Consider the following 26,018-nt stretch of genomic DNA (forward strand, 5'->3'; position numbering starts at 1 on the left):
GAGTTTAGCTCATTGTTGGGTAATTTTATCAATCCAGGATTACCTTAGGGAAAGTTTAAAGCACAGGGGGTTATTGTAATCAATCAATAAACACCAATGCCAATTCATAAACAATCAATTTAGACTTTGCAAAGTGGAGAGGAAACGACACACACCACACAATGGTTGTCAGGTCACTCTCATCAGACAGAGTCTTCCGAAAGCATTTATTAAGCACACACACAAAAGATTGACGCACACACATTTTGACATTCCTTAGACTCTCAGGCGGAAAGCCGTAAAAAAGGGAGACAAAGCTTTCTCCAGGTGCACTCTAAATCAACAAAGCAGTCTGGACTTTCTCAAGGGAGTTTTACTGATAAAGGTGGTTTCAAGGCTAGGTCATCAACCTAAAACCCAGTCCTCCCTGTGAGACCTGCAAGAGCCTGTCTAACTGAGTAAAATAAATGGATGAAGCTACGTTTAAACAAACACCAGATGTTTAACAGTCAAAACATTAATTCAATAATGTTAATATCAGTTTTCATCCATCACTGATGTGTCTGCAGAGCCAGAAAACTGCTCGGTCTCCTCTTGTGTTTACAGTCAGATCTCTAAAACCAACAATGCTAGGTTTATGAAACTCTCACATCACCAGGTTGGCTAGTTGTGCTAAATAAGGATACATGTGTGAAAATGTTAAACTCAATAAAGTTAGTGAAATCTTAGCATCAAAATCAGATCTACCATATTTGAACATTTAAAGTAAAAGTAAAACACATTATGTATATTTTTAGTTACAATCTGTTGTTTTTAGACATAATCTTAATATTCTTGGTAACAGTAATAACAACAATTATAATATTGAATATATTTTACAGTTTAAAATTAAGATTTCTCTGGGAAATTGAGGAGGACAGTTATTGTGCCAACCAATCTCGCCATCAGTGATGATGATGATGAAAAGGAGGAAGATGACATTGAGGCAGATCCTCAAATATAAAATATTCTAATGATCTGTATTTGATCAGAAATTGTATCTATTGTTCAATATATTTTCAAAAGTATTCCACAATAATCAGTTTTTATAAAAATATACCAGATAATTTAATAATTGTGATATATTCTGTATTATCGAACAGTGATGTAATGTTCTAAAATGAGCTAGATTATTCTAAAGTGCCTTATAATTATTTATATTATTCAAAAATAATGTTTATTTAACTTGCTCATGTGTTTTATTTTGGGATTTCTTTTACCAGAACAGGACCAACGTCCAGATTTGATCACTTTGTTTTCTCTGATTTTCTGCATGAAAAGAATTTTTTTTCAAGTGTGATGCATGTTGTTTATTTTTAACAAAAAAATAATCCAGTTTCTACCTACATTACATTATTTATATGGACCAGGGTTTCGTTTGAGCGGAGAAGATGGAAAGCAGCAGAGAGCTGATTATTCATGCGCTCCAGGCTGCTGTGTCCTGCACACGGCCACAGTAACGTTCTCAAAGTGGAGCCACCCAAAAATATAATTACCACACGATCACTCATGTCCGCTCAAATTCTCTGGCACTTTTTTATTTGTGCCTGATGCGCTCCACTGCTGCGGAGCTCATCGTCTGTGCTCCGGTGACTTCACCTCACTGGCACGGCGGGGCAGAGCACACTCTGCTATTTTTGTAGTCAGTAGATCCCTTTGAGCTGCTTACTTCAAAAGTAGCTCTTGAGGTCAAGAAGTAGGAAGCCAGGCAGCAGTTTTTCTGGAGGATTGAGAGAAGATGCAGGAAGATAAGAGACTGACAGTTTGGGAAAACATTAAAATAAAAACAAGAAAACAAAACAAAGTGCCTGAAAAGTGAACTGTAGGTATATTTATCCCAATACACCTTTTTACCTTTGCTAAGCAATAATTTGTAAGCATGTAATATTTATAGATATTTGATATAATTCAGATCAACTTCAGAACTTAGTCCCACACCCAGGGCTGTTTCAAGGAGTTTTGGGGGCCATGGCAAAACAGAAGTCCACCCCCACACCCCACCTCCGTTTCACTGGGCTCCCACAGAAGCCTCAGTGTGATTCATACTCTTTCTAGAGGGTTTGCAAAAACACCTCGGACATTACTGAAGTGTTCTAATATTGTCAGACGAAAAACCAAATCGTCGAACATGCTGTCTCATCTGCTTCTTTTCTAAACTTGCAAAATCTGTCAATAACAGAAACAATTTGAAAGCTTCCATAGGTTTTTTTTCCAGTGATCCGATGGTCCAATCTCACAGCTGATGCAACACATTCCTATCAATCTGCTCACTGGAAGCATTAATGACGCTGTAGTAAAATGTGAGGTAAGATAACTTTTTATTAATGTAACATCCAATTTTACGGCAAGACTAGTCACAGACTTTTTGGCTGAGATTTGAAAGGTCAAAAGCAGAATGAGAGCTGGGGGGGGGGGGGGGGGGGGGGTTGGATGTCAAAAAAGATAGACTCAGCTTTGACTCATTTATTTTAAGGAAGTTGGCAGCTAGCCCGCCAGCCCTTCATGTCAGCCAAACAGTCCAAACTTTGAGTCCACATTTTGTTCATTCAGTGCCTCCTATAGAGCTCCGGGAGGTGACGTCACTTCTCCCAGCATGCAACAGTTCAAATCGAAACGGTGCCATATTGGCAGGTAGAAGCCGGCAGCTGGACTATTTGTTATTGTCAGAAAACTCAATCAGACAGGAAATATGGTAGATTCCTGTTCAGCCCCAGGATGCAGAACAGACACGGACGACATAAGGAATGATCCATCTACAGGATTCCCCAAGATCCGGAGCGTCGCAAACGTTGGATCATTGTAATAAAACGAGCTAGTGACCGGGCTGAAATGAAGCTGTGGGATCCCGAGAGTAAAGGTTTTCGCTTACGCAGCGACCGCTTCACTTCTGGCTCTCAAGATGATATGATTCCACCTCATCTCCTGAAAGATGTGTTTCCTTTCATTGGCCAAAATGAGCCGGACACGGGAGATGCATGGGAGCGAAACGTTCCGCACCCCCAGGAGGGTGTCTGAAACAGTTAGGGAATTTGATTCAGAGCTTCATTGTAGGTGCTGGAGAGATGAAACCTGAGTCTTTCTCCTCTATTCAAAGTGGGTTTTTCACATTTGACATAGATAGCTTATTTTACTCCTCTCTCAAACCATTTATCTTCTCTGTCCAGAATTTGTACTTTGTCATCTTCAAAGATGTGTCCCTTGTCCTTCAGGTGTAGGTGGACTGCAGAGTCTTGACCTGAAGAGGCGGTTCTCCTGTCTTGTGCCATGCTCTTGCGTAATTGTTGTTTAGTTTCCCCGATGTAAACATCTGGACAGTCCTCACTACACTGGACTGCATAAACGACACCACTGAGCTTCTATTTGGGTGTCTTGTCTGTAGGATGGACCGGTTTCTGTCCGACGGTGTTGTTGGGTTAAAGTTTACTGGGATGTTGTGTTTGGAGAAGATTCTTCCAAGTTTCTCTGAGACTCCTGCCACGTATGGGATGATGATGCCTTTGCGCCTGTTTGCCTTTTCTTTGGTAGTTGCTGCTTTGGATGCTTTTCCAGACTTCTTTGTAGATTTCACAAAGGCCCAGTGAGGGTATCTGCAGTTCTGGAGAACTTTCCTTTCCTTTTGGTTTCCTTCGGTCTTTGTGGGAATGTTCTCGGCCCGATGGTGTCAAGTCCTGATGACTGACATCTTGTGCTCCAGTGGGTGATGTGAACGGAAATGCAAATACTGGTCCGTGTGAGTTGGCTTCTGAGACTTCTATCCTGTTTCATTTGCACAGCACAGTCCAAGAAGGGCAGTTGGTGGTTGTGGGTGTCCTCCCTGGTGAACTTGATGTTCTTCTCATTAGATTTATCTTATTTTTTCCATTTTTTTGTGTGTTGAAATGCAACAACTGTTTAAACACTTTTAAGGGAAAAAACATATTTAATATGTTTTTATACACTCAAATGTTAGGGTGATGATCATGTGTAAAACATTAGTTCAGCATGTCCTCTAACACAGCAAATGAACAAACGGCCAGATCTCAGGAGGGACCGTTTATGTATAAATAATTTTTATACTTTTGACTAGGCCTGGGAAAGTAACACATTTTGCTGGACGATATTTTGTCCAACAAATTGTTGATGATAAACGATATTGTCAACATTATCTAGACCAAAATAACCACTAATATAATGTTAATATATCATAATAATGCAAGTACACCCTTTAAAATGCAACAAAGAAACCTTCATTTAACATTGAAATGTCCAGAACCAGAACTTCTAAATGAATAAAAATAACAAAAAAAAAATTAAATAAAAAAGGAATCTCACTCCCTGTTAGAAAATGTTGCACCAAAAACAATAAAAAAGACCCAAAACAATAAATACAATGGCCTATCCATTGTCAACAGCCAAAACTGCACTTCAATAAGGATGGAAAAATTATTGAGATGGGCACGTGACGTGTCAAGGGGTCTTTACATAACACCCCCCACCCCAAATCCGCACAAGCCTGCTGTGTCCCCCCCACTTCTGAAATCAAAATTTCGTCCCTGATGACAGGATACCACAGAACAGCGCTACGCCCTCTGCTGTCCTGGCGGGGAATTGCTTTGCAACACTCTCCAGGAGACGGAGAAGTATGAGAGCAAAACGCTTCCGTCAATCCGTGCGTGTCTGTCCCTTGCGGAGCTGACGGAGAAGCATGAACCAGGCTTTAGACAGAGAGGAAATTATCTCTGTCTGGCCCCAAAACAATTTCTAATCGGAATCTGGCGTCCCTGAGCCAGCAAGGCTCCAACGAAGACTCCCCCCTCAGAAGATATGTGGAATGTGCCGTTGCTATGGCAACTCAACTCTGTCTCCTTTCCCAGCCTGGGCAGGACTGCGGGAAGGCCGCTGAAACGTTCCAGGGTCACTGCAACCCTCCAACTCTCAATGCTCCTCCCCCTATCCACACTGAGGTGACATGCGCTGCTTATCGTGGCTGCAGGAACTGAAGTGGGGATAGTCCCAACCCACCACCCCACCTAGTGGACACTTATGTTGTGTTGTCTGAAGTCTGTTGCATATCTGTCTGAGGTGTTTTTTTGCAGAGCAAAGCTGCCCTCCTGGTGGAGGGTAACTCTGAAGTGCCTTTTTTCCCTCCACCTGAACCAATCCTCATGTTACCCTCTTATCTCTATTAAGGTAGCGCGACTCAGGGTTGCGAATGACCACAGTCACCAATTCTTGTCATGTGTCTTACCCATGTATGTCTGATCTCTGAATTGTGTGTACTGAAACTCTAATTTCCCTCTGGGATTAATAAAGTATCTTTGATTTGATTGGCTGTTTTGTTCCTCCCAACAGCATGGGCTGTGACATCATCATTATAAAAAAGACTTGAGGCTGCAATTATTGCCAACAGTGCATCAAAAATTATTGAGCAAAGGCAATTATCTACATGTGATTTCTATGTTGTATTATTTTAATAAAATTTGTAAAAATCTCCTCAACATCTTTTAGCCTTGTCATTTTGGGGTGTTATTGGTGCAAATGTGTCACGGAGTTTGTGACAAAATGCAGAAAATAATTCATTCATTCCCTTTTGTAATAAGGCTGTAGTACAACAAATCTGGAAAAGGTAATTAATCGTGAGCATGTTCTGAATGAACTGTAAGATCTTTGGAGACTTCACTTAAACTCCAGTTCAGTGGTCAGAATGAGAAACCCTGATGTGGTGAAAGAACTGGTGTTCCTACTTCTCAGTCCCCTATCCATCTCAGCTAAAATCCCTCGCTCTCACAACCAGAGTGCTTCCCTCGCTTTGGTCCCACACTTGTACGCTCCCCCTGAACTTCTGGAGAACATCCCATCTGCAGCAGCATCACACAAAGGACACCATAAGACATTATTTTCACCACAAGATTGCAAATAATTCTGACCTGTTTTACATTCTGTCATGTTCTGCGGGTGGAGGTGGCAGACCATGTGTGGTGGTGGGTTCCAGGAGGCAGAAGATCAGGCAGACGGATGAAAAAATAAAAAGATGTTTATTTGTAGACTGGGAGCAACAGGACGAACGAACATGCACAAACGACAATGAACCGACAAAGACAGCAACAAGGAGGGAGGTATAAATACACAAGGGAATCAGGAACACATGGGCAGAATAATCAGGGACAAGTGAGAACAATTAGGCTAATCAGGGCAGGAGAGACACAGTCAGGGAGGCCGGGGCGGATCATGACACATTCTCCTATCTCTCCACGAGCAGACGGAACATCCTGCGAAGAGGTTTGAAGTCATTATGCTCCTGTGATCCTCCAGTGGAGCGCTTTTGTTTATCTCTTCCTTGTGAAAAAGCTTTATAAAAAAATGATTCAGTATGTCTCAGTATCTGCTCATTTGTGTACATTACTAGTGATCAAAAGCAAACATCCAAATAGGTCGGCCTCTTCTCGGCCCCTGGAGGGCATGTTGGCATGGTAACAGCAAACATACTAATGCCTCTGAATGGAATTTCAGAAAACCACATTTTCCTCTGCTCGCTATTTCTGGTCATGATGTGCAATCTTTAGCTCTGTATTCATCACACTCCCTAAAATAGAAGCACACATGTTTTCTCCTGAGTGGAATGTTCTTCTTACATGAGTAACTTCCTGTTTTTTTTTTATCATTCCCGGCACCAGACTTCTTCCAGCTCCCTCCGCCCGATTCACAGTTCTTCTGTTTGCACAACGTTCAGCAGTCGGTTATGTCATGACTGCACAAGTTCCACCCATAACTTCACTAGGACCGTGACAGTCTTGTATCAGATGTTCACCAGAATCTTCTGTGGTTTCCATGATCCTGTATAAGTGAATACATTTACTAATAAAAATGAGAGAAATGGTGCGAAACTCTACACCAGGGGTGTCAAACTCATTTTCACTGAAGGCCACACGAGAGATAGGGTTGCCCTCAAAGGGCTGGTTGTAACTGCACTGTAAACCCGAATAAGTTCCCAGAACTCAAAAATTTTGAGGCAATCAATTGCCTCAATTTTTTTGAGTTTTGATACTGAAAATTTTAAGTTTTCATAAATAAAATGTCTTAATAAATTTTACTCATACATTTGAAGTTTCTTAAATTAAAATTGCTTATCCAATCAACTCAAAATATTTTTGTTGCCACACTGTAAACCAAAAAAGTTCCCACAACTCAAACATTTTGAATTGCAAAACAAAATATGCTACGTCTTTTGAACTTAAATTTATTAATAAATTCTACTCATAAACCTTGAGTTAGATTAAACACTTTAATTATTTTCGTAAATAACTTTCTCTGCAGTTGATTAACAGCCTGATCATTCAACTAAGAACTAATACACTTTAATAAATTAAAATCTAACATAAACCTGATTAACATTTTGCCACAGTTGGGTCAAAAAGAAACAAATGTCTGACTAGATTCCAATCCAATTTTATTTATAAAGCGCATTCACAAGGCATTACAACCAAACAAGGCGCTGTACACTAAAAATGTTAGGTAATCAAACCGGCGTTATACAAACATGTCGAACACAGATAAAAGATAAAAAGGAAATACAACAAAATTCCCAAAAGCTAACAGCTAAAAATCAATAAAACACAGGGTAAATAAAAATTAGAAAAACATTTTAAAAAGAACCTCAATAGTACGGAAGATGATAATTGTGGAGTCCATTTATAAACAGTGCAGATGTCAGTGAGGTTCATAATTATGTTATATAAGCTAGGTTGAAGTAGTGAGTTTTCAGGCGTGATTTAAAAATGCTAGCTGTTGGTGCTAGCCTCACTAGCAGTGGTAATGTGTTCCACAGCTTCGGTGCACAGACAGAGAAATCCCTCTCTCCACGGCTTTTTAAACGAGCATTGGGAACAGCTAGGAGGAGCTTATCTTCAGACCTGAGAGCTCGCGGCGGGTTGTAGTAATGGACCAGTTCACACAGATATGGAGGAGCTTGATGGTTCAAGGATTTGTAAGTCAGAAGCATAATTTTGAAGTTTATCCTGAACTGCACGGGCAACCAGTGGAGAGATTTCAGAATTGGAGAAATGTGTTGTCTTCTGTCAGCTCCAGTCAGCAACCTAGCTGCTGAATTCTGGACCAGCTGAAGTCTAGAAAGAGCTGCTTTACTGATGCCGTATAAGCAGGAGCGAGTAATCCAGCCTTGAGGTGATGAAAGATTGTACACCTGCACAGGACAGGGATGAGACAATCTATAATACACACACACACACACACACTTACATGCACGCACACACACTTACACGCACACACACACACACACACACACACGCACGCACGCACGCACGCACACACACACACACACACACACACATATGCATGCACGCACACACACACACATATGCATGCACACACGCACATGCACACGCATACACACACACACACTTACATGCACGCACACACACACACACACTTACATGCACGCACACACACTTAAGCCTGATTTATGCTTCTCCGTCTGCGTCAGTGCGGAGACACGCAACGCCATTATCCGTCCTTGCGTAGGGCACGCAAGTACGTACGGAGTCGAGCCCACTTTTTTAAACATCCGTCGAACGAGACGGATTACGCAAGCTTGTGATTGGTCAGGACGCCGCTGTTGTTTACAGCGCCGCCATTGCAAAGAGAGCCGAGGATAACTAGCGGCAGACACGGAGAAGCTTGAAGAATACCTCGCGAAAAAACTCTAAAAACATGAACGTTTAATTCTCCCGTGACTGGAGGAGTGAAAAGATGCGCAGCAAGCGTTTTATTTGTGGACGGAAATAACAGGAAACGTGGGTTTAGAGGTGGGGAGCGCATGAAGCGGTGGGAGAATGAGAGACAAATATGTCCGTGTTAAAAGTCTCTTATATACACAAAAAACACAAAATAAACACACGATCTTGGACCGATACATGACAGGATACCAAAGAACAGCGCTATGCCCTCTGTTGTCCTGCCGGGCAATTGCTTTGCAACGCTCTCCAGGAGACGGAGAAGTAAAAGAGCAAAATGCTTCCGTCAATCCGTGCGTGTCTGTCCCTTGCGGAGCTGACGGAGAAGCATAAACCAGGCACGCACACACACACACACACACACACTTACATGCACGCACACACACTTACACGCACACACACACACACACACACGCACGCACGCACACACACACACACACACATATGCATGCACGCACACACACACACACATGCATGCACACACGCACATGCACACGCATACACGCACACACTTACATGCACGCACACACACTTACACGCACACACACACACACACACACACACACTTACATGCACGCACACACACTTACACGCACACACACACACACACACACACACACACACACACACATGCAAGCACACACCCACGCACACACACGCACGCACACACACGCACGCACGCGCACACAGAACATTAATATTTAAGTGCATGGATTAATACATCTGAACTCATGCAGTAGGAACTAGGAAATATGAAATACTAGAACCAGACACAACTTTATACATATCTTAATTTGATTAAACTGATTTTTTTCTTAGTGTTCTTGACATTTTCCCACACAAAGTTAAACAAAACAATGTTGATTAAGGTGTGTGTGTGTGTGTGTGTGTGTGTGTGTGTCTGAGAGAGATAGAGAGGGTGAGAGGGAGAGAGATGAAGTTAAAAAAATAAAAAAAACCCGACCGGAGCGGATCTAGTGACTACAGCACGTCAGCTGTCTTGTCAAATGCACCATGTAAGTTACGAAAAAAGTAACTGAAAAAGAGGCGAGCTGAGGAAAACCTAGGGAAAACTGAAGAAACGTGAGCAACAGTGAAGCAATCACAGCGAGATCCATTACTGTCTGTGTGTGTGCGTGGATGAGCCGGACGGACTGCGCTCCCGGCCGGCTAGAGAGTTTTGTGTGTAGGGAGGGGCGGGCGCTCTATGTTACTGGCCAGAGCGTGAAGACAGTCAGTTACCCAATGATGATTTTCCTTCAGCACGATTACAGATATTTACGAGGTTTACTCGTTTCATGCTCGTATTCATCAAAAATGCTTTATCCGTACCGGATTCTCGTCTGAAACGAGTATCCGGCTCGTCCCTACTAAGAAGTACACTATGATATCAGCTAGTACATTATGAGGTCACAATGTCGTGTGTGTGTGTGTGTGTGTGTGTGTATTTGTTAGCGGCTTCGCCCTTTCAGTCTGCCAGGCAACAGCATTTTTTGCATTTTTCAAACAGGAAGTGGGAGTGGAGTAAGACTCTGGCAGGGGGTGACTTGCTCTTTAAAGACACTTGATAGTTAACAATATTGGGAATGTTAATAAAGGGATTCTTTGTTTATTAATGGTTAATGCACCAAGCAATGTTAATTATGGGATCCTTTTTGTAAAGTGTTACCTGACTTTGAAGTCAAAATTGAAAACATTCATGTATTCATCAGCCTTTGAATGAATGTTTCTTACGCTGCCCCTTCTGCTCTGTAACTGCTCCCCTTCTGCTCTGTAACTGCTCCCCTTCTGCTCTGTAACTGCTCCCCTTCTGCTCTGTAACTGCTCCCCTTCCGCTCTGTACCTGCTCCCCTTCCGCTCTGTAGCTGCTCCCCTTCTGCTCTGTAACTGCTCCCATTCTGCTCTGTAACTGCTCCCCTTCCGCTCTGTAACTGCTCCCCTTCCGCTCTGTAACTGCTCCCCTTCCGCTCTGTACCTGCTCCCCTTCTGCTCTGTAGCTGCTCCCCTTCTGCTCTGTAACTGCTCCCCTTCTGCTCTGTAACTGCTCCCCTTCCGCTCTGTACCTGCTCCCCTTCTGCTCTGTAGCTGCTCCCCTTCTGCTCTGTAACTGCTCCCCTTCTGCTCTGTAACTGCTCCCCTTCCGCTCTGTAACTGCTCCCCTTCCGCTCTGTAACTGCTCCCCTTCCGCTCTGTACCTGCTCCCCTTCTGCTCTGTAGCTGCTCCCCTTCTGCTCTGTAACTGCTCCCCGTCCGCTCTGTAACTGCTCCCCTTCCGCTCTGTACCTGCTCCCCTTCTGCTCTGTAACTGCTCCCCTTCTGCTCTGTAACTGTTCCCCTTCTGCTCTGTAACTGCTCCCCTTCCGCTCTGTAACTGCTCCCCTTCTGCTCTGTAACTGCTCCCCTTCCGCTCTGTAACTGCTCCCCTTCTGCTCTGTAACTGCTCCCCTTCCGCTCTGTAACTGCTCCCCTTCCGCTCTGTAACTGCTCCCCTTCTGCTCTGTAACTGCTCCCCTTCTGCTCTGTAACTGCTCCCCTTCTGCTCTGTAACTGCTCCCCTTCCGCTCTGTAACTGCTCCCCTTCTGCTCTGTAACTGCTCCCCTTCCGCTCTGTAACTGCTCCCCTTCTGCTCTGTAACTGCTCCCCTTCTGCTCTGTAACTGCTCCCCTTCTGCTCTGTAACTGCTCCCCTTCTGCTCTGTAACTGCTCCCCTTCTGCTCTGTAACTGCTCCCCTTCCGCTCTGTACCTGCTCCCCTTCCGCTCTGTAGCTGCTCCCCTTCTGCTCTGTAACTGCTCCCCTTCTGCTCTGTAACTGCTCCCCTTCTGCTCTGTAACTGCTCCCCTTCCGCTCTGTAACTGCTCCCCTTCCGCTCTGTACCTGCTCCCCTTCTGCTCTGTAGCTGCTCCCCTTCTGCTCTGTACCTGCTCCCCTTCCGCTCTGTAACTGCTCCCCTTCCGCTCTGTACCTGCTCCCCTTCTGCTCTGTAACTGCTCCCCTTCTGCTTTGTAACTGCTCCCCTTCTGCTCTGTAACTGCCCCCCTTCTGCTCTGTAACTGCTCCCCTTCTGCTCTGTAACTGCTCCCCTTCCGCTCTGTAACTGCTCCCCTTCCGCTCTGTAACTGCTCCCCTTCCGCTCTGTAACTGCTCCCCTTCCGCTCTGTAACTGCTCCCCTTCTGCTCTGTAACTGCTCCCCTTCTGCTCTGTAACTGCTCCCCTTCCGCTCTGTAACTGCTCCCCTTCTGCTCTGTAACTGCTCTCCTTCTGCTCTGTAACTGCTCCCCTTCTGCTCTGTAACTGCTCCCCTTCTGCTTTGTAACTGCTCCCCTTCTGCTCTGTAACTGCTCCCCTTCCGCTCTGTAACTGCTCACCTTCCGCTCTGTAACTGCTCCCCTTCTGCTCTGTAACTGCTCACCCTTTAACTTTGCTTTTTATCAGATTCTTAAATCTGAAATCAATTTGTGTTTGATCTAATTGTATTTGTGTATTTTAATAATACATTAATGATGATTTTAATGTTCATGTATTCTTGTCACCGGAAAGCACACTAAAATACATTTGTGTGTGAAATGTGCTTTACAAATAAAGCTGCCTTGCTTTTAATGGCTGTTGACTTGTTTAAATGTTTGTTGGTTTTTTTGAGAAAAAAAAACAACAACCAAAAAAATTTCTTAACTACTTTAGTTTTATGAGCAAACGAGCAAGAATTCTTGACTGTCGTGCTTGAGTTTTCCTTACATGGAAACAGAATGTGATAAAGCAGCAGCCGGTTGCCAGCAGGGATGACGACGGTGTTTATAAGTATCAGAACCTCCGACATCCTCACCCCATCCGTTAACTCTGAGTTCATCTCTGCAGCATGAGTAACACGTTCACATGGAAACCCTGTTTGTGACTTTCCTTGAGCTTGGTCACACTTTAGTCAGACAAGACAGGAGAGAGTCGGGAGGGTGAAAGGATGTCTGTTCAGACAGTCACATGACATCACTGTGTGTGTGTGTGTGTGTGTGTGTGTGTGTGTGTGTGTGTGTGTGTGTGTGTGTGTGTGTGTGTGTGTGTGTGTGTGTGTGTGTGTGTGTGTGTGGGAGGAAGGAAGGATAAAAGGACTGTTACGTCTCCAGTTACACTGCACTCTCTCAGGTTTTCAGACTCAAACAGCAGTAGAAACCAGAGCACAACCAGCATTTTACCATCTGAATCCCCCAGAAGCAAAAGGTAGGACCCACAGAACCACAGCTGTTAAGATTTGAGTGATTTGTTTTATTACAGTTTGTAAAAGAGGCCATGTGTGTTTCAGCAGTTTAGTAAGTGAGAGTTCTGCTCGGAGAAGGCTTCAGTGTTTAGAGGCGTGGGTGGGTCCATAGATGCAAACAGGATTTAGGATGAATGTCGTGTGTTTCACAAAGACTCAAACTGGACCTGAGTAGGTTAACGTAGGTAAACAGGGAGAAGCAGGAAAAACAAATAAAGGTAAACTTTGGTTAAGTTGCTTAGGTCTAGGATCGTGCACATCTGGTTTAGTCCTATTGTTAAGAACAGTCAGTAAAAATAACGCTACAAGGCTTTTATTTTGAAATATACCTAAAATCTGTCTCACTTCCTGTCTGGCTCATGTAATTTTTAATTTTATGACAATCTGTGTTCGGTGTCTGGAAGAAAGTGGACTCCATGTGGAAACTTTCAGCAGCGTTCCAGAGCCGGTGTGAATGCGCTGATTCAGCTCGGTTCTGTTTGGTTGATGTGGGCACCAGACTGCATCTGCTCCACACTCTGCACCCTTTTGGGCCAAGGCCAGGACGTTTCAACACCAGTTATAGAGGGTCTGAATCAGATGTCACTGCTCCTCAATATCCCCTATCCAGCCTGTTTTAGATGTTTCCCTGTTTCAACACTTCTGATTGAAATCAGCGGTAATTCTGCAGAGCTTTTGGTGAACATGTGATTCAGCCAGTGAATCAGCAGGGAAACATCTAAAACGTGTTGGATTTCGACGACAAGGGTTTCTCGGCTCAAATGGACAAACACTTAGGAGAAAAAGCAGCAGTAGCTTGAAACTACTTGGGTACTACTTAGCCCCTTGACTTACCCTCCCACATAAATCCTCCACAGGGTTAGTGTTGGTCAGGGTCCAACACCTCAGAACCACGACCCAGAACATATTGTATCTAACTTCAAACCAACGTCAGTAATTTTTTCATTTCTGTTCTTCTTCCAGCATGGTTTTTGTACGTGTTCTCCTGTTGGTGGCTCTAAGTCACGGGGCGCGAGGCTCTCTGCGGGAAAAACAGACTGACTTTGGCCTGAAGGTCTTCTCTCAGCTGGCCCAGGGTTCTGTGCACCAGAACTTGGTCTTCTCCCCATATGGTGTGACCAGCGTCATGGCAATGGCCCAGCTCGGTGCAAATGGGAACACACTCAAGGCCCTGACCACTACTCTGGGCTTTTCTCTGCACGGTGAGTGGCTTAAACAAAGTATGTCTAAAACGCTCTTGTTGGGGGACTGGAAGCTGCAGCCAGGTGTAGCCAGAGAGATCAAAGACCCGCACAACACTGGGCCTGTGGCAGAAGCACCCAGGTGGATCATTAGTACATCTACTTGAAGTCCCTGTTTGATCCGGTCATACATTTAAGGCCCATTTAGAATATCCTGTGGAAGTGGTCACTTTTAGTAAATTGTCAGTAGAATATAAAGATGTTCAATAAAATAAAATATTCCATAAAAATATGGATTATCAATATTATTGAGCCTTTGATATTCGATTGATGATGAAACAAGGTAATTTGGGTGACGTCAGGGAAACAACACTTTATAATAATTTGACACAGAGGCAAAAATATTGTTTATAAAAATCTATTTATTTTACCTCTCATCACTGCCTTTCCTGCCTCCCAGAGAACAGGTGCTGATGTTCCAGGCAGGTCATTATGTTCTAAATGTAAAGCCCACTCCTTTTTAAAAAAATCTATAAAACCTTCATCTATAAGCTGTGATGCATTAAACCTCCAGTTTTTGCTTGGTGGGATTGTGTTTTTGTTTACCAGAGTTAAAGAAACCGGAGCACGGTCGCTGACAACTGTGGGGTGTATCTCAGTGTCTGACCTGTCAGCCAACAATGAGCTGCTGACTAGAAAATAATCTAGCACGCAGCATTCCTGGCAGAGGAAACCCGTCGGACACTTGAATGTCTGTTGACCTCTGACATTGCTGAGGCACGCTGGGAACAAAGGACCTTGCTGGACTTCTCCAACGCCACACCTGTTGTCTGGGCACGCATTTTTAGAACGACTTTGGAAAAAAACAACAGATTATTTTTCTCTACTACTTAATAAGATAGCTGACTAGTGTTGTCAAAAAAATCGATACCTAGATATAAATCAATGCTAAAAGTGGTATCTAAATTAGATATTACATCCCTGTGGTATCGATATTATGGACTATTATACACAGCCTTCTTCAAGTACACCGACACGCACGACAGCCAGATGCCGTAAAGCAGCCTCCGCCTCCCAGACAAACAGAAGAAGAAGACGCCGCATGGCTACATAGCAATTTCCCACGCGAGTTGTCTCCGATCCAAGTTTTGTCTGCCAAATAAATAAACAAAAACATAAACAGCGAATTTGGGAGGCGCTTCACAGTCCAACTTAATTAGCATACCAAGTCCGACACGTAGTTGTATATTCACGCTTATGTGCTTAAAGGAAACTCCCGTTTATTGCTACCCGGACTTAATTTCTAGCATGCAGTACGTTTGTTTACTCACGCTGACAACTTTGGTGCTACTTGGATTCCCCGGGGTATTTAGATCCATCGGCGAATCGCCATCAGCGTATATCCATATAACGGGTGCGGACGGGCACCCATGGTGCAGCCTCGAAATAAGACATTATCTGCACCAAAACATCTCAATGTCGAAAGGTTTTGTTAGGAATCATTAATGTGATTCCCCTGTTCGTTTGGAGCGGGTCTGGTCTGGGATTTCTAGGCGTAAACAGACTAGCCGCGGCTAATCTAGCCGGCGCTTTTAATGACGTCACTGCCGTGCGCCCATCTGTATTTATTAAGATTACCGGTAGATGTACCTTTGTCCTACTGTGGAGAAATTCGTTTTCTCCCTTTATTGACCAACAGAGTTGTTCAAAAGTACAGAACAAAACATATGGCATTACAGCTTATGACAAAAATGCACCTTAAACAGAGTTTGAGCAGCAAAACATCGCTCTGCAAATAGTGTATATATAGTGAGACAATTCATGATTTAAAGTGTTAACTTTCACCAGTTTTTGTATGCACGTTTGAAAAAATGCTGATACTTGAAAGGTTTAAGCACTTTACACACTTAATTCTTAACATTTAATTTTTGCAATATAAATTGAGGAATGTTATTTTTTGAATAAACTTGTTCAATAAATTGGTGTTTTTAAATAGTATCGAAATCGAGTACCGAGTTTTTTTTCAAGTATCGAATCGAGTTTGAAATTTTAGTATCGTGACAACCCTATAGCTGACTTCTTGCGGTGAGGTGGCAGTGCTGACCAACTGAACGTCCATTCAGCCTCAAACAAAAACTCACCAAACAGAAACATCAACAGCCACTGTGAGCATAAAACCAACTCTGCTTGTTTTACAGAGCGGGGGGTGCCTAAGCAGCAGCGGCACATGCAGATGGATCTGGCCAGTGAAGAGGGGATGAAGATCGCCAGCGGGGTGATGGTGGAGAGAAAGATGAGCTTAGAGAAGAGATATCGTCGAGCCCTGGCCAAGAGCTTCCAAACCCATCCCCATCAAGTGGACTTCACTGAGCCGGACCAGGCTATCAGAGTGATTAATGCATGGGTTTCGGATCACACTGCAGGTACCCCCCCCCCCCCCACCACCACCACCACCACCAACAGGCAATTTCAGATCTGATGGCTAAAGGTTGTCAACACAAAACCGATGACTTACACAAGTTGCAAAACCAAGAAACACAGCAAAAGTCACATCTTTGGATGGGTATTCACTTAGTGTCAGTGTAGTTAGTAGTCAATGGATGCACGTTTAAACTGCATTTCAGACATCGAATCCTGGACGGCAGAGAACTTTCTCCAGCTCAACCAGGACAAAACTGAAGTTTTAGTCATTGGTCCTGAGGCCCAGAGAGAGAAGCTTTTACCAAAATTACAATCTCTGTCTTTTAATCCTTCTGAACAAGTGAAGAACCTGGGCGTGATGTTTGACTCTGAGCTGACTTTTATCCCCCACATTAAAAACATCACCAAAATAGGTTTTTATCATCTGAAGAATATCGCCAGAGTCCGCCCCATTCTCTCTCGGGCCAATAAGGAGATGCTGATGCGTGCTTTTATCTCCAGTAGGATAGACTACTGCAATGCCCTGCTTTCTGGTCTTCCCAAAAAGAGCATCTCAGGCTTACAACTTCTACTAAACTCAGCAGCACGTGTCCTGATGAAGACCAGGAGGCGGGAGCACATTACACCGGTTTTAGAATCGCTGCATTGGCTCCCCGTATGTTTCAGGATAAATTTTAAGGTTCTTCTAATGGTTTTTAAGTGTCTTAATGGTCTCGGGCCTTCTTATCTCTCAGAACTGCTTTTACCGTATGAACCCTCACGGCCTCTGCGCTCCTCTGGCAGGCGTCTCCTGGTCATCCCTAAAGTCAGGACACACACTCACGGCGAGGCGTCCTTCCAGTGTTATGGCCCTCGCCTCTGGAACGAGCTGCCAGAGGACCTCAGGGCCGCAGAGAACGTTCATGTTTTTAAGTCCAGGCTCAAGACCCCTCTTTTTAGGTTAGCTTTTAGCTAAATATTTACTACAGTTTTATTTCTCGTTTTACATGATTCAATTTTAGCACAGTTTCATTATTTAATATTATTATTTTACTGTCTATATGATTTTATTTATTACTTACTTTCTAACTTTTGTCCCTTATATTACCTCTTTTGTTTTCATATTTTTACTCATTTTAGTCCAGTTTCCTCTGTAGGGGCCCTCTGCCCCAGGGGCGGGGGTCGACTGTAGCTTCCTGGGCGCTCTACAGGTGGCGTTTAAGTGGAGGTGGGGGTCTATGCTCCCCCTCCACTGAGCGCCCTGACTTAGTGTGGAAGACCTGATGCTGCTGGGGCAGACGGCTCCTCTGATGGCGTTTCCTTGCCTTACCTTACTTGGCTCATCTGGACTCAGCCAAATATAAAATTTTTATTGATGTGTGTGTGTGTGTGTGTGTGTGTGTGTGTGTGTGTGTGTGTGTGTGTGTGTGTGTGTGTGTGTGTGTGTGTGTGTGTGTGTGTGTGTGTGTGTGTGTGTGTGTGTGTGTGTGTGTGTGTGTGTGTGTGTGTGTCAGACATTTAAGAAACAGATCCAGGAACGAGTGCTACAGCTAGAATAGATGTGAAAGGAGGGCGAGAGTTTAAAGGTGTGATCTAAACAACACAGAGATGGTCTAAAAGAATCTAGGCAGAAAGGGCTAGCTGAAGACAATAAATTAATCAAATACAACAACAGTTTCTAAATGGTGTTACCTTTACTTACAGGTGCTATTCCTGAGTTCTTGTCATCTGGAAGTCTAGATGCTGAGACACGATTGGTCTTCCTAAATGCTCTCTACTTCAATCAGCTCTGGAAGGTTTCTTTTGACCCCAAACTGACCCAGGAGAGGATGTTCCACTGTGCAAATGGAAGTAATTTGCCTGTGCGCATGATGAAACTCACTGATTACTTCAACTACGGTAAGCTGAACTTTGACCCCTCAAACTTCTCAACCAATGCCACAGAGGACATACCTGATCGCAACTATGTTTACGTCTTCTTGGTTCCAGGGGAGTTTGTGAGTTCTGATGGGGTGGACTATGATGTGATTGAGATACCATATGAAAAGGACTCGATGAGCATACTTCTGGTGTCGCCCTTTGAAGCCGAGGTTCCTTTGAGCGCACTCATTGCTGATCTGAGCAGCCGGAGGATTCAGCAGTGGAGGTCAGAAATGAGGAAGGTCAGGAGAGAGCTGATGGTGCCAAGGTGAGGAAGATTTGGTTTGACTGCACTGCTTTAGGTTTGCCTGTCAGAAAGCAACAGAACCCTACTCTTGTGGAGAATAGGGTTCTGTTAGTGACCTCAAAGGTTTCTTTCCCTCTCCAGTACAGACTTAAAAGAGATGCTATATAACAGTCTAACTGGAGATTTAACAGAGACGCCTTTTAAGACTGTAACTGGAGATTTAACAGAGACACTTTATAACAGTGTAACTGGAGACTTAACAGAGACACTTTATAACACTGTAACTGGAGACTTAACAGAGACACTTTATAACACTGTAACTGGAGATTTAACAGAGACACTTTATAACAGTGTAACTGGAGACTTAACAGAGACACTTTATAACACTGTAACTGGAGATTTAACAGAGACACTTTATAACAGTGTAACTGGAGACTTAACAGAGACACTTTATAACACTGTAACTGGAGATTTAACAGAGACACTTTATAACAGTGTAACTGGAGACTTAACAGAGACACTTTATAACACTGTAACTGGAGATTTAACAGAGACACTTTATAACAGTGTAACTGGAGACTTAACAGAGACACTTTATAACAGTGTAACTGGAGATTTAACAGAGACACTTTATAACAGTGTAACTGGAGACTTAACAGAGACACTTTATAACACTGTAACTGGAGATTTAACAGAGACACTTTATAACAGTGTAACTGGAGACTTAACAGAGACACTTTATAACACTGTAACTGGAGATTTAACAGAGACACTTTATAACAGTGTAACTGGAGACTTAACAGAGACACTTTATAACACTGTAACTGGAGATTTAAAAGAGACACTTTATAACAGTGTAACTGGAGACTTAACAGAGACACTTTATAACAGTGTAACTGGAGATTTAACAGAGACACTTTATAACAGTGTAACTGGAGACTTAACAGAGACACTTTATAACACTGTAACTGGAGATTTAACAGAGACACTTTATAACAGTGTAACTGGAGACTTAACAGAGACGCTTTATAACAGTGTAACTGGAGACTTAACAGAGACGCTTTATAACAGTGTAACTGGAGACTTAACAGAGACGCTTTATAACACTGTAACTGGAGACTTAACAGAGACACTTTATAACAGTGTAACTGGAGACTTAACAGAGACACTTTATAACACTGTAACTGGAGATTTAACAGAGACACTTTATAACAGTGTAACTGGAGACTTAACAGAGACGCTTTATAACAGTGTAACTGGAGACTTAACAGAGACGCTTTATAACAGTGTAACTGGAGACTTAACAGAGACGCTTTATAACACTGTAACTGGAGACTTAACAGAGACGCTTTATAACAGTGTAACTGGAGACTTAACAGAGACGCTTTATAACACTGTAACTGGAGATTTAACAGAGACACTTTATAACAGTGTAACTGGAGACTTAACAGAGACGCTTTATAACACTGTAACTGGAGACTTAACAGAGACACTTTATAACACTGTAACTGGAGATTTAACAGAGACACTTTATAACAGTGTAACTGGAGACTTAACAGAGACGCTTTATAACAGTGTAACTGGAGACTTAACAGAGACGCTTTATAACAGTGTAACTGGAGACTTAACAGAGACACTTTATAACAGTGTAACTGGAGACTTAACAGAGACGCTTTATAACAGTGTAACTGGAGACTTAACAGAGATGCTTTATAACAGTGTAACTGGAGACTTAACAGAGACGCTTTATAACAGTGTAACTGGAGACTTAACAGAGACGCTTTATAACAGTGTAACTGGAGACTTAACAGAGACGCTTTATAACAGTGGAGACTTAACAGAGACGCTTTATAACAGTGTAACTGGAGACTTAACAGAGACGCTTTATAACAGTGTAACTGGAGACTTAACAGAGACGCTTTATAACAGTGTAACTGGAGACTTAACAGAGATGCTTTATAACAGTGGAGACTTAACAGAGACGCTTTATAACAGTGTAACTGGAGACTTAACAGAGACGCTTTATAACAGTGTAACTGGAGACTTAACAGAGACGCTTTATAACAGTGTAACTGGAGACTTAACAGAGACGCTTTATAACAGTGTAACTGGAGACTTAACAGAGACGCTTTATAACAGTGTAGCTGGAGACTTAACAGAGACACTTTATAACACTGTAACTGGAGATTTACCAGAGATGCTTTATAACAGTCTAACTGGAGACTTAACAGAGACGCTTTATAACAGTGTAACTGGAGACTTAACAGAGATGCTTTATAACAGTGTAACTGGAGACTTAACAGAGACGCTTTATAACAGTGTAACTGGAGACTTAACAGAGACGCTTTATAACAGTGTAACTGGAGACTTAACAGAGATGCTTTATAACAGTGTAACTGAAAATTTAACAGAAATGCTTTATAACAGTGTAACTGGAGACTTAACAGAGATGCTTTATAACAGTGTAACTGGAGACTTAGAGACACTTTATATCAGTGTAACTGGAGACTTAACAGAGATGCTTTATAACAGTGTAACTGGAGACTTAACAGAGATGCTTTATAACAGTGTAACTGGAGACTTAACAGAAATGCTTTATAACAGTGTAACTGGAGACTTAACAGAGATGCTTTATAACACTGTAACTGGAGACTTAGAGACGCTTTATAACAGTGTAACTGGAGACTTAACAGAAATGCTTTATAACCGTGTAACTGGAGACTTAACAGAGATGCTTTATAACAGTGTAACTGGAGACTTAGAGACGCTTTATAACAGTGTAACTGGAGACTTAACAGAGATGCTTTATAACAGTGTAACTGAAAATTTAACAGAAATGCTTTATAACAGTGTAACTGGAGACTTAACAGAGATGCTTTATAACAGTGTAACTGGAGACTTAGAGACACTTTATAACAGTGTAACTGGAGACTTAACAGAGATGCTTTATAACAGTGTAACTGGAGACTTAACAGAGATGCTTTATAACAGTGTAACTGGAGACTTAACAGAAATGCTTTATAACAGTGTAACTGGAGACTTAACAGAGATGCTTTATAACACTGTAACTGGAGACTTAGAGACGCTTTATAACAGTGTAACTGGAGACTTAACAGAAATGCTTTATAACCGTGTAACTGGAGACTTAACAGAGATGCTTTATAACAGTGTAACTGGAGACTTAGAGACGCTTTATAACAGTGTAACTGGAGACTTAACAGAATTGCTTTATAACAGTGTAACTGGAGACTTAACAGAGACGCTTTATAACAGTGTAACTGGAGACTTAACAGAAATGCTTTATAACAGTGTAACTGAAGACTTAACAGAGATGCTTTATAACAGTGTAACTGGAGACTTAACAGAGATGACAGATTCTGTCTGTTAGGATAATTAAGTCCTTTAGTGAGAGGCTGATGATTAGTCATTAACACACACACACACACACACACACACACACACACACACACACACACACACACACACACACACACACACACACACACACACACATCTGAAAGGAGCCTTCCCAAGGCCTCTGGTGGTCAACCTAATCTTTGTGACTTTCCACACCTGGTAACTGACGCTGCTCGACAAACAGTGAAGACTTTCTCTGAAAGTGTGTGTAACTCTTCTTTCCTAAGCCCAGCGATAGGTGTTCCTCTTGTCTTTTAGCCTCTCAAAGCCAGACTATATAAAAAAGACTTGAAATTAAACAGATCCACATTAACCTGTTGAACCTGTGAATGGAGAGCAGTAGGCATAATACACGTCACTGATTTCTATTTGTTGTGTCAGGTTTTCTCTAAACTCTGAAGTGGATCTGAAGGCTGCTTTGATCAAAATGGGACTTGGAGACATGTTCAGCTTGGGTACCGCTAACTTCACACATATAACACGTGAGTTGGTATCTCAGGAGATTTAGTCGGGTATCAATGGTCTGCCATATATGTATTTTTCTCTGTTTGTATGTTTAAGCCCAAGATCTTCAACAAATTGCGTCTATAACATTATTTCTGTCTTAAACCTGTTAGTAGTTGTCTGTTTGAACTCTGACATGTTCATGAGTTTATCAATAATAATTACATGTTATGAAATAAAATGACATCCTTGAGCCACGCCAAAGCCAAATGATGCAGGTGAACTCTGAAAGATGACACTGGGAGCTCATAGCTTCTTGTTTATATCTTACAGCCAATGAGAGGCTGTGTGTGTCAAAGGTCCTGCAGAGAGTGAAGATCGAAGTGAATGAGCAAGGAACAAATGGAGCATCGGCTACAGGTAGGCACAGATTATATCAGCTGGAATAAATTGTTGGATTCTACAGACTCTTAACACTCTGCAAGGTTCTTCATCAACCCTGAATGCAGAGCTGAACTGCTCCTCAACGCTCTGAGGTTACAAACACATCTAAGTTGAGCTATGGCAATAATTCAGCTAATGCCTTAACCAGAGCCTTTATCCTTGTTTACATATCTGTTAGAAAGACAAAAAATTGAATTAAGTGTATTCAACACCTGCAGCTTTTCGTGTCGGCACTCTTCCAGTTGGCCTATGTTTACAAGTAGTAAACAAACGCTCATTTGTTTTCTTGTCCCTCTCCTCTCTGAGGCAAACGTAAACAAATTGCATGTGCATAAGCATCTATTTGCAAATCAGTGATGAATGTATTTCAAAAAGAACAAGTTTCTCAATGAACGAGACTGAAGCAATACACCTGCTACCAGTCGGGGTTCTCACTCTCTCTCTCTCTCTCTCTCTCTCACACACACACACACACTCACACACACATGCACACACTTCTTTCTGTTCCTTTCAATAACAGCTTTATTCACACACAGCGTAGCTACAAAGCTCATCCAGCTCCTCTCATCTGCTCTCCCTTATTCTCATTTCTTGCGGCGTTCTTTATAATCAGCTGGCAGCTGATTGGTAATTGCTGCCCCGTGCGCACCGCCACAGAGACCTTTAAATGCACGGTGCAATGAGCACAACTTTTGGAGAATCAGATGTGTTTTGTTGCTGTGGCAGCATTTCACTTATACATGGTTGGCTTTCTTGTAAATGCAGCAGATTGCCTCATTTAAGTGGGAGCAGACGGCAGCAATGCTGTTTGACTGGCGGCCCAAAATACACTCCCTCTGCCACCTCTCTTTGAACTAGATGGAGATACTACACCAGGGGTGTCAAATATGCGGCCCGCGGGCCGCATCCGGCCCGCAAACGGGATAAATCCGGCCCGTGAGACGGTTGTGTAAACTTTATTTTCATACTTTACAATGTAGAGTGAAAATAAACGTATCTTTGTGAGCAAGTTTTCTCTCTAATGAGTATAAATAAAACTAAGTTGCGCTCAAGCCTCACACAAGAACTTGAATCACATCCTGAAGATGGCCGCCACTCAGGATGTGACTTCTGATGTTGATGTGCTGGTGAAAGCTAAAAGATGTAAAGTAAAATGAGTCAAATATACTTTAAGTGCTGCATGAAACTGATCTAGCCATGTGATCTGTAAGCTGTTTGAATCACTAAGGAATGTTTATTTATTGATTTATTAATTTTTATTTATTTCAAATTTTCAAGTACACTTCAGGTGTTGTACTTGTACTATTTTGGATACACTGTCCTCAGGCTCCAGCCTTGTTTTATATTGATTGTATTAAAACAAAGAAAACAATCTGAAGTTGTTTTTAATTTACCGGTCCGGCCCACTTGGGACTAGATTTCCCTCGATGTGGCCCCTGAGCTAAAATGGGTTTGACACCCCTGTACTACACGCTACAGAACAGTCACAGAGCCATGGGTGAGTTCAGGCCTCAGCTGTGAGATCTTAAACAGTCTTTTCTTCTTGTCCCTTTTCTTTTAGCTGCTATCATGTTCTCCCGTATGGCGGTGCAACAGATCAGTCTGGACCGACCCTTCCTCTTCCTTATTCAGCACCAGAACACCGGTAACAGCCCTGAAATGTTTAGCAACACTTCTGTTCCTGTTGGCTTTTCCAGGGATCCAATACTTTCTTCTCTGTTTCAGGTGCAGTTCTGTTCATGGGTCAGTTCAACCACCCTCCTCAACAATAATCCAAGCTTTAACCTAAGTGCATGTGACCCAGACGTGTTTGATCCAAGTGTGTGTGAGAATGTACCCCAGATGAAATATACCTGATGACTGGGCTGGACTGGTACCTGGACTGACTGAGAGACTTCATATGTTGTTTTTTTATTTATTTATTTAAATGTATGTAGTTCAAAGACTGTTCATTCACCTGTGTTGTTTTTATTTTGTTGTTCTTTAAATGTATATTTCTAATAAAGCTTTATTATTTAAATGTCATTCAGTCCCTCTCTGAATCAGAAATGATAATCTTGTTCAAAGAGAATAGTTTTAAAGTAAATGTGTTTAAAGTGCAGAACATTTTTGAAAGAGTAGTTACAAAGCAACTGTTTGAACGCATGACCTGGATGCTAGTGATTATTTGTCTTTGTGCTCTGACTGAGTGTAGTACTGCATGCAGGAGTGAGGTGGAGCCGAGCTCATCAACGTCTCTGTCACGGTGCAGTGTGGACGGCTGTTGCTGACTGTGGTGAAGCAAGGAGGGAATGTTGATTATAATATCGAATATCATATTGTCGGCGTCGTCGTCTTCCTCCGCTGATCCGGGTCCGGGTCGTGGGGGCAGCATCCCAACTAGGGAGCTCCAGACCGTCCTCTCCCTGGCCACCTCCACCAGCTCCTCCGGAAGGGACCCCAAGGCGTTCCCGGACCAGATTGGAGATGTAACCTCTCCAACGTGTCCTGGGTCGACCCGGGGGCCTCCTGCTGGCAGGACATGCCCGAAACACCTCCCCGGGGAGGCGTCCAGGAGGCATCCTGACCAGATGCCCAAACCACCTCAACTGACTCCTTTCGATCCGGAGGAGCAGCGGTTCTACTCCGAGTCCCTCCCGAATGTCCGAGCTCCTCACCCTATCTCTAAGGCTGAGCCCGGCCACCCTACAGAGGAAACTAATTTCGGCCGCTTGTATCCGCGATCTCGTTCTTTCGGTCATTACCCAAAGCTTATGACCATAGGTGAGGATTGGGACGTAGATCGACCGGTAAAGCGAGAGCCTGGCTTTCTGGCTCAGCTCCCTCTTCACCACGACAGATCAGCTCAGCGTCCGCATCACTGCAGACGCCGAACCAATCCGCCTGTCGATCTCCCGATCCCTCCTACCCTCACTCGTGAACAAGACCCTGAGATACTTAAACTCCTCCACTTGAGGTAGGACCTCTC

General features: G+C 43.0%; 1 protein-coding gene across 1 annotated transcript; it reads left to right on the top strand.

Annotated features, from left to right (window-relative positions):
* Window positions 1–12,822: 12,822 nt before the first annotated feature.
* On the top strand, window positions 12,823–25,075 carry serpine1 (serpin peptidase inhibitor, clade E (nexin, plasminogen activator inhibitor type 1), member 1). Its single transcript, XM_054733691.2, has 9 exons — window positions 12,823–12,960; window positions 13,961–14,199; window positions 16,377–16,601; window positions 18,283–18,477; window positions 18,568–18,766; window positions 22,544–22,644; window positions 22,940–23,026; window positions 24,612–24,695; window positions 24,776–25,075. The coding sequence occupies exons 2-9, from the start codon at window positions 13,962–13,964 to the stop codon at window positions 24,820–24,822; spliced, it is 1,176 nt and encodes a 391-aa protein (XP_054589666.1). The 5' UTR covers window positions 12,823–12,960; window position 13,961; the 3' UTR covers window positions 24,823–25,075.
* Window positions 25,076–26,018: the final 943 nt, after the last annotated feature.

This window comes from Nothobranchius furzeri, chromosome 3 (genome assembly GCF_043380555.1).
Source record: "Nothobranchius furzeri strain GRZ-AD chromosome 3, NfurGRZ-RIMD1, whole genome shotgun sequence".
In the NCBI taxonomy this organism is placed as follows: Eukaryota; Metazoa; Chordata; class Actinopteri; order Cyprinodontiformes; family Nothobranchiidae; genus Nothobranchius; species Nothobranchius furzeri.

Bases quoted from the DNA above. Each gene is read 5' to 3' on its own strand.
- serpine1 (XM_054733691.2), top strand. From the start codon at position 13,962: ATGGTTTTTGTACGTGTTCTCCTGTTGGTGGCTCTAAGTCACGGGGCG. The intron at 14,200-16,376 runs GTGAGTGGCTTA...CTTGTTTTACAG, and splicing joins TCTGGGCTTTTCTCTGCACG to AGCGGGGGGTGCCTAAGCAG. The intron at 22,645-22,939 runs GTGAGTTGGTAT...TATATCTTACAG, and splicing joins TAACTTCACACATATAACAC to CCAATGAGAGGCTGTGTGTG.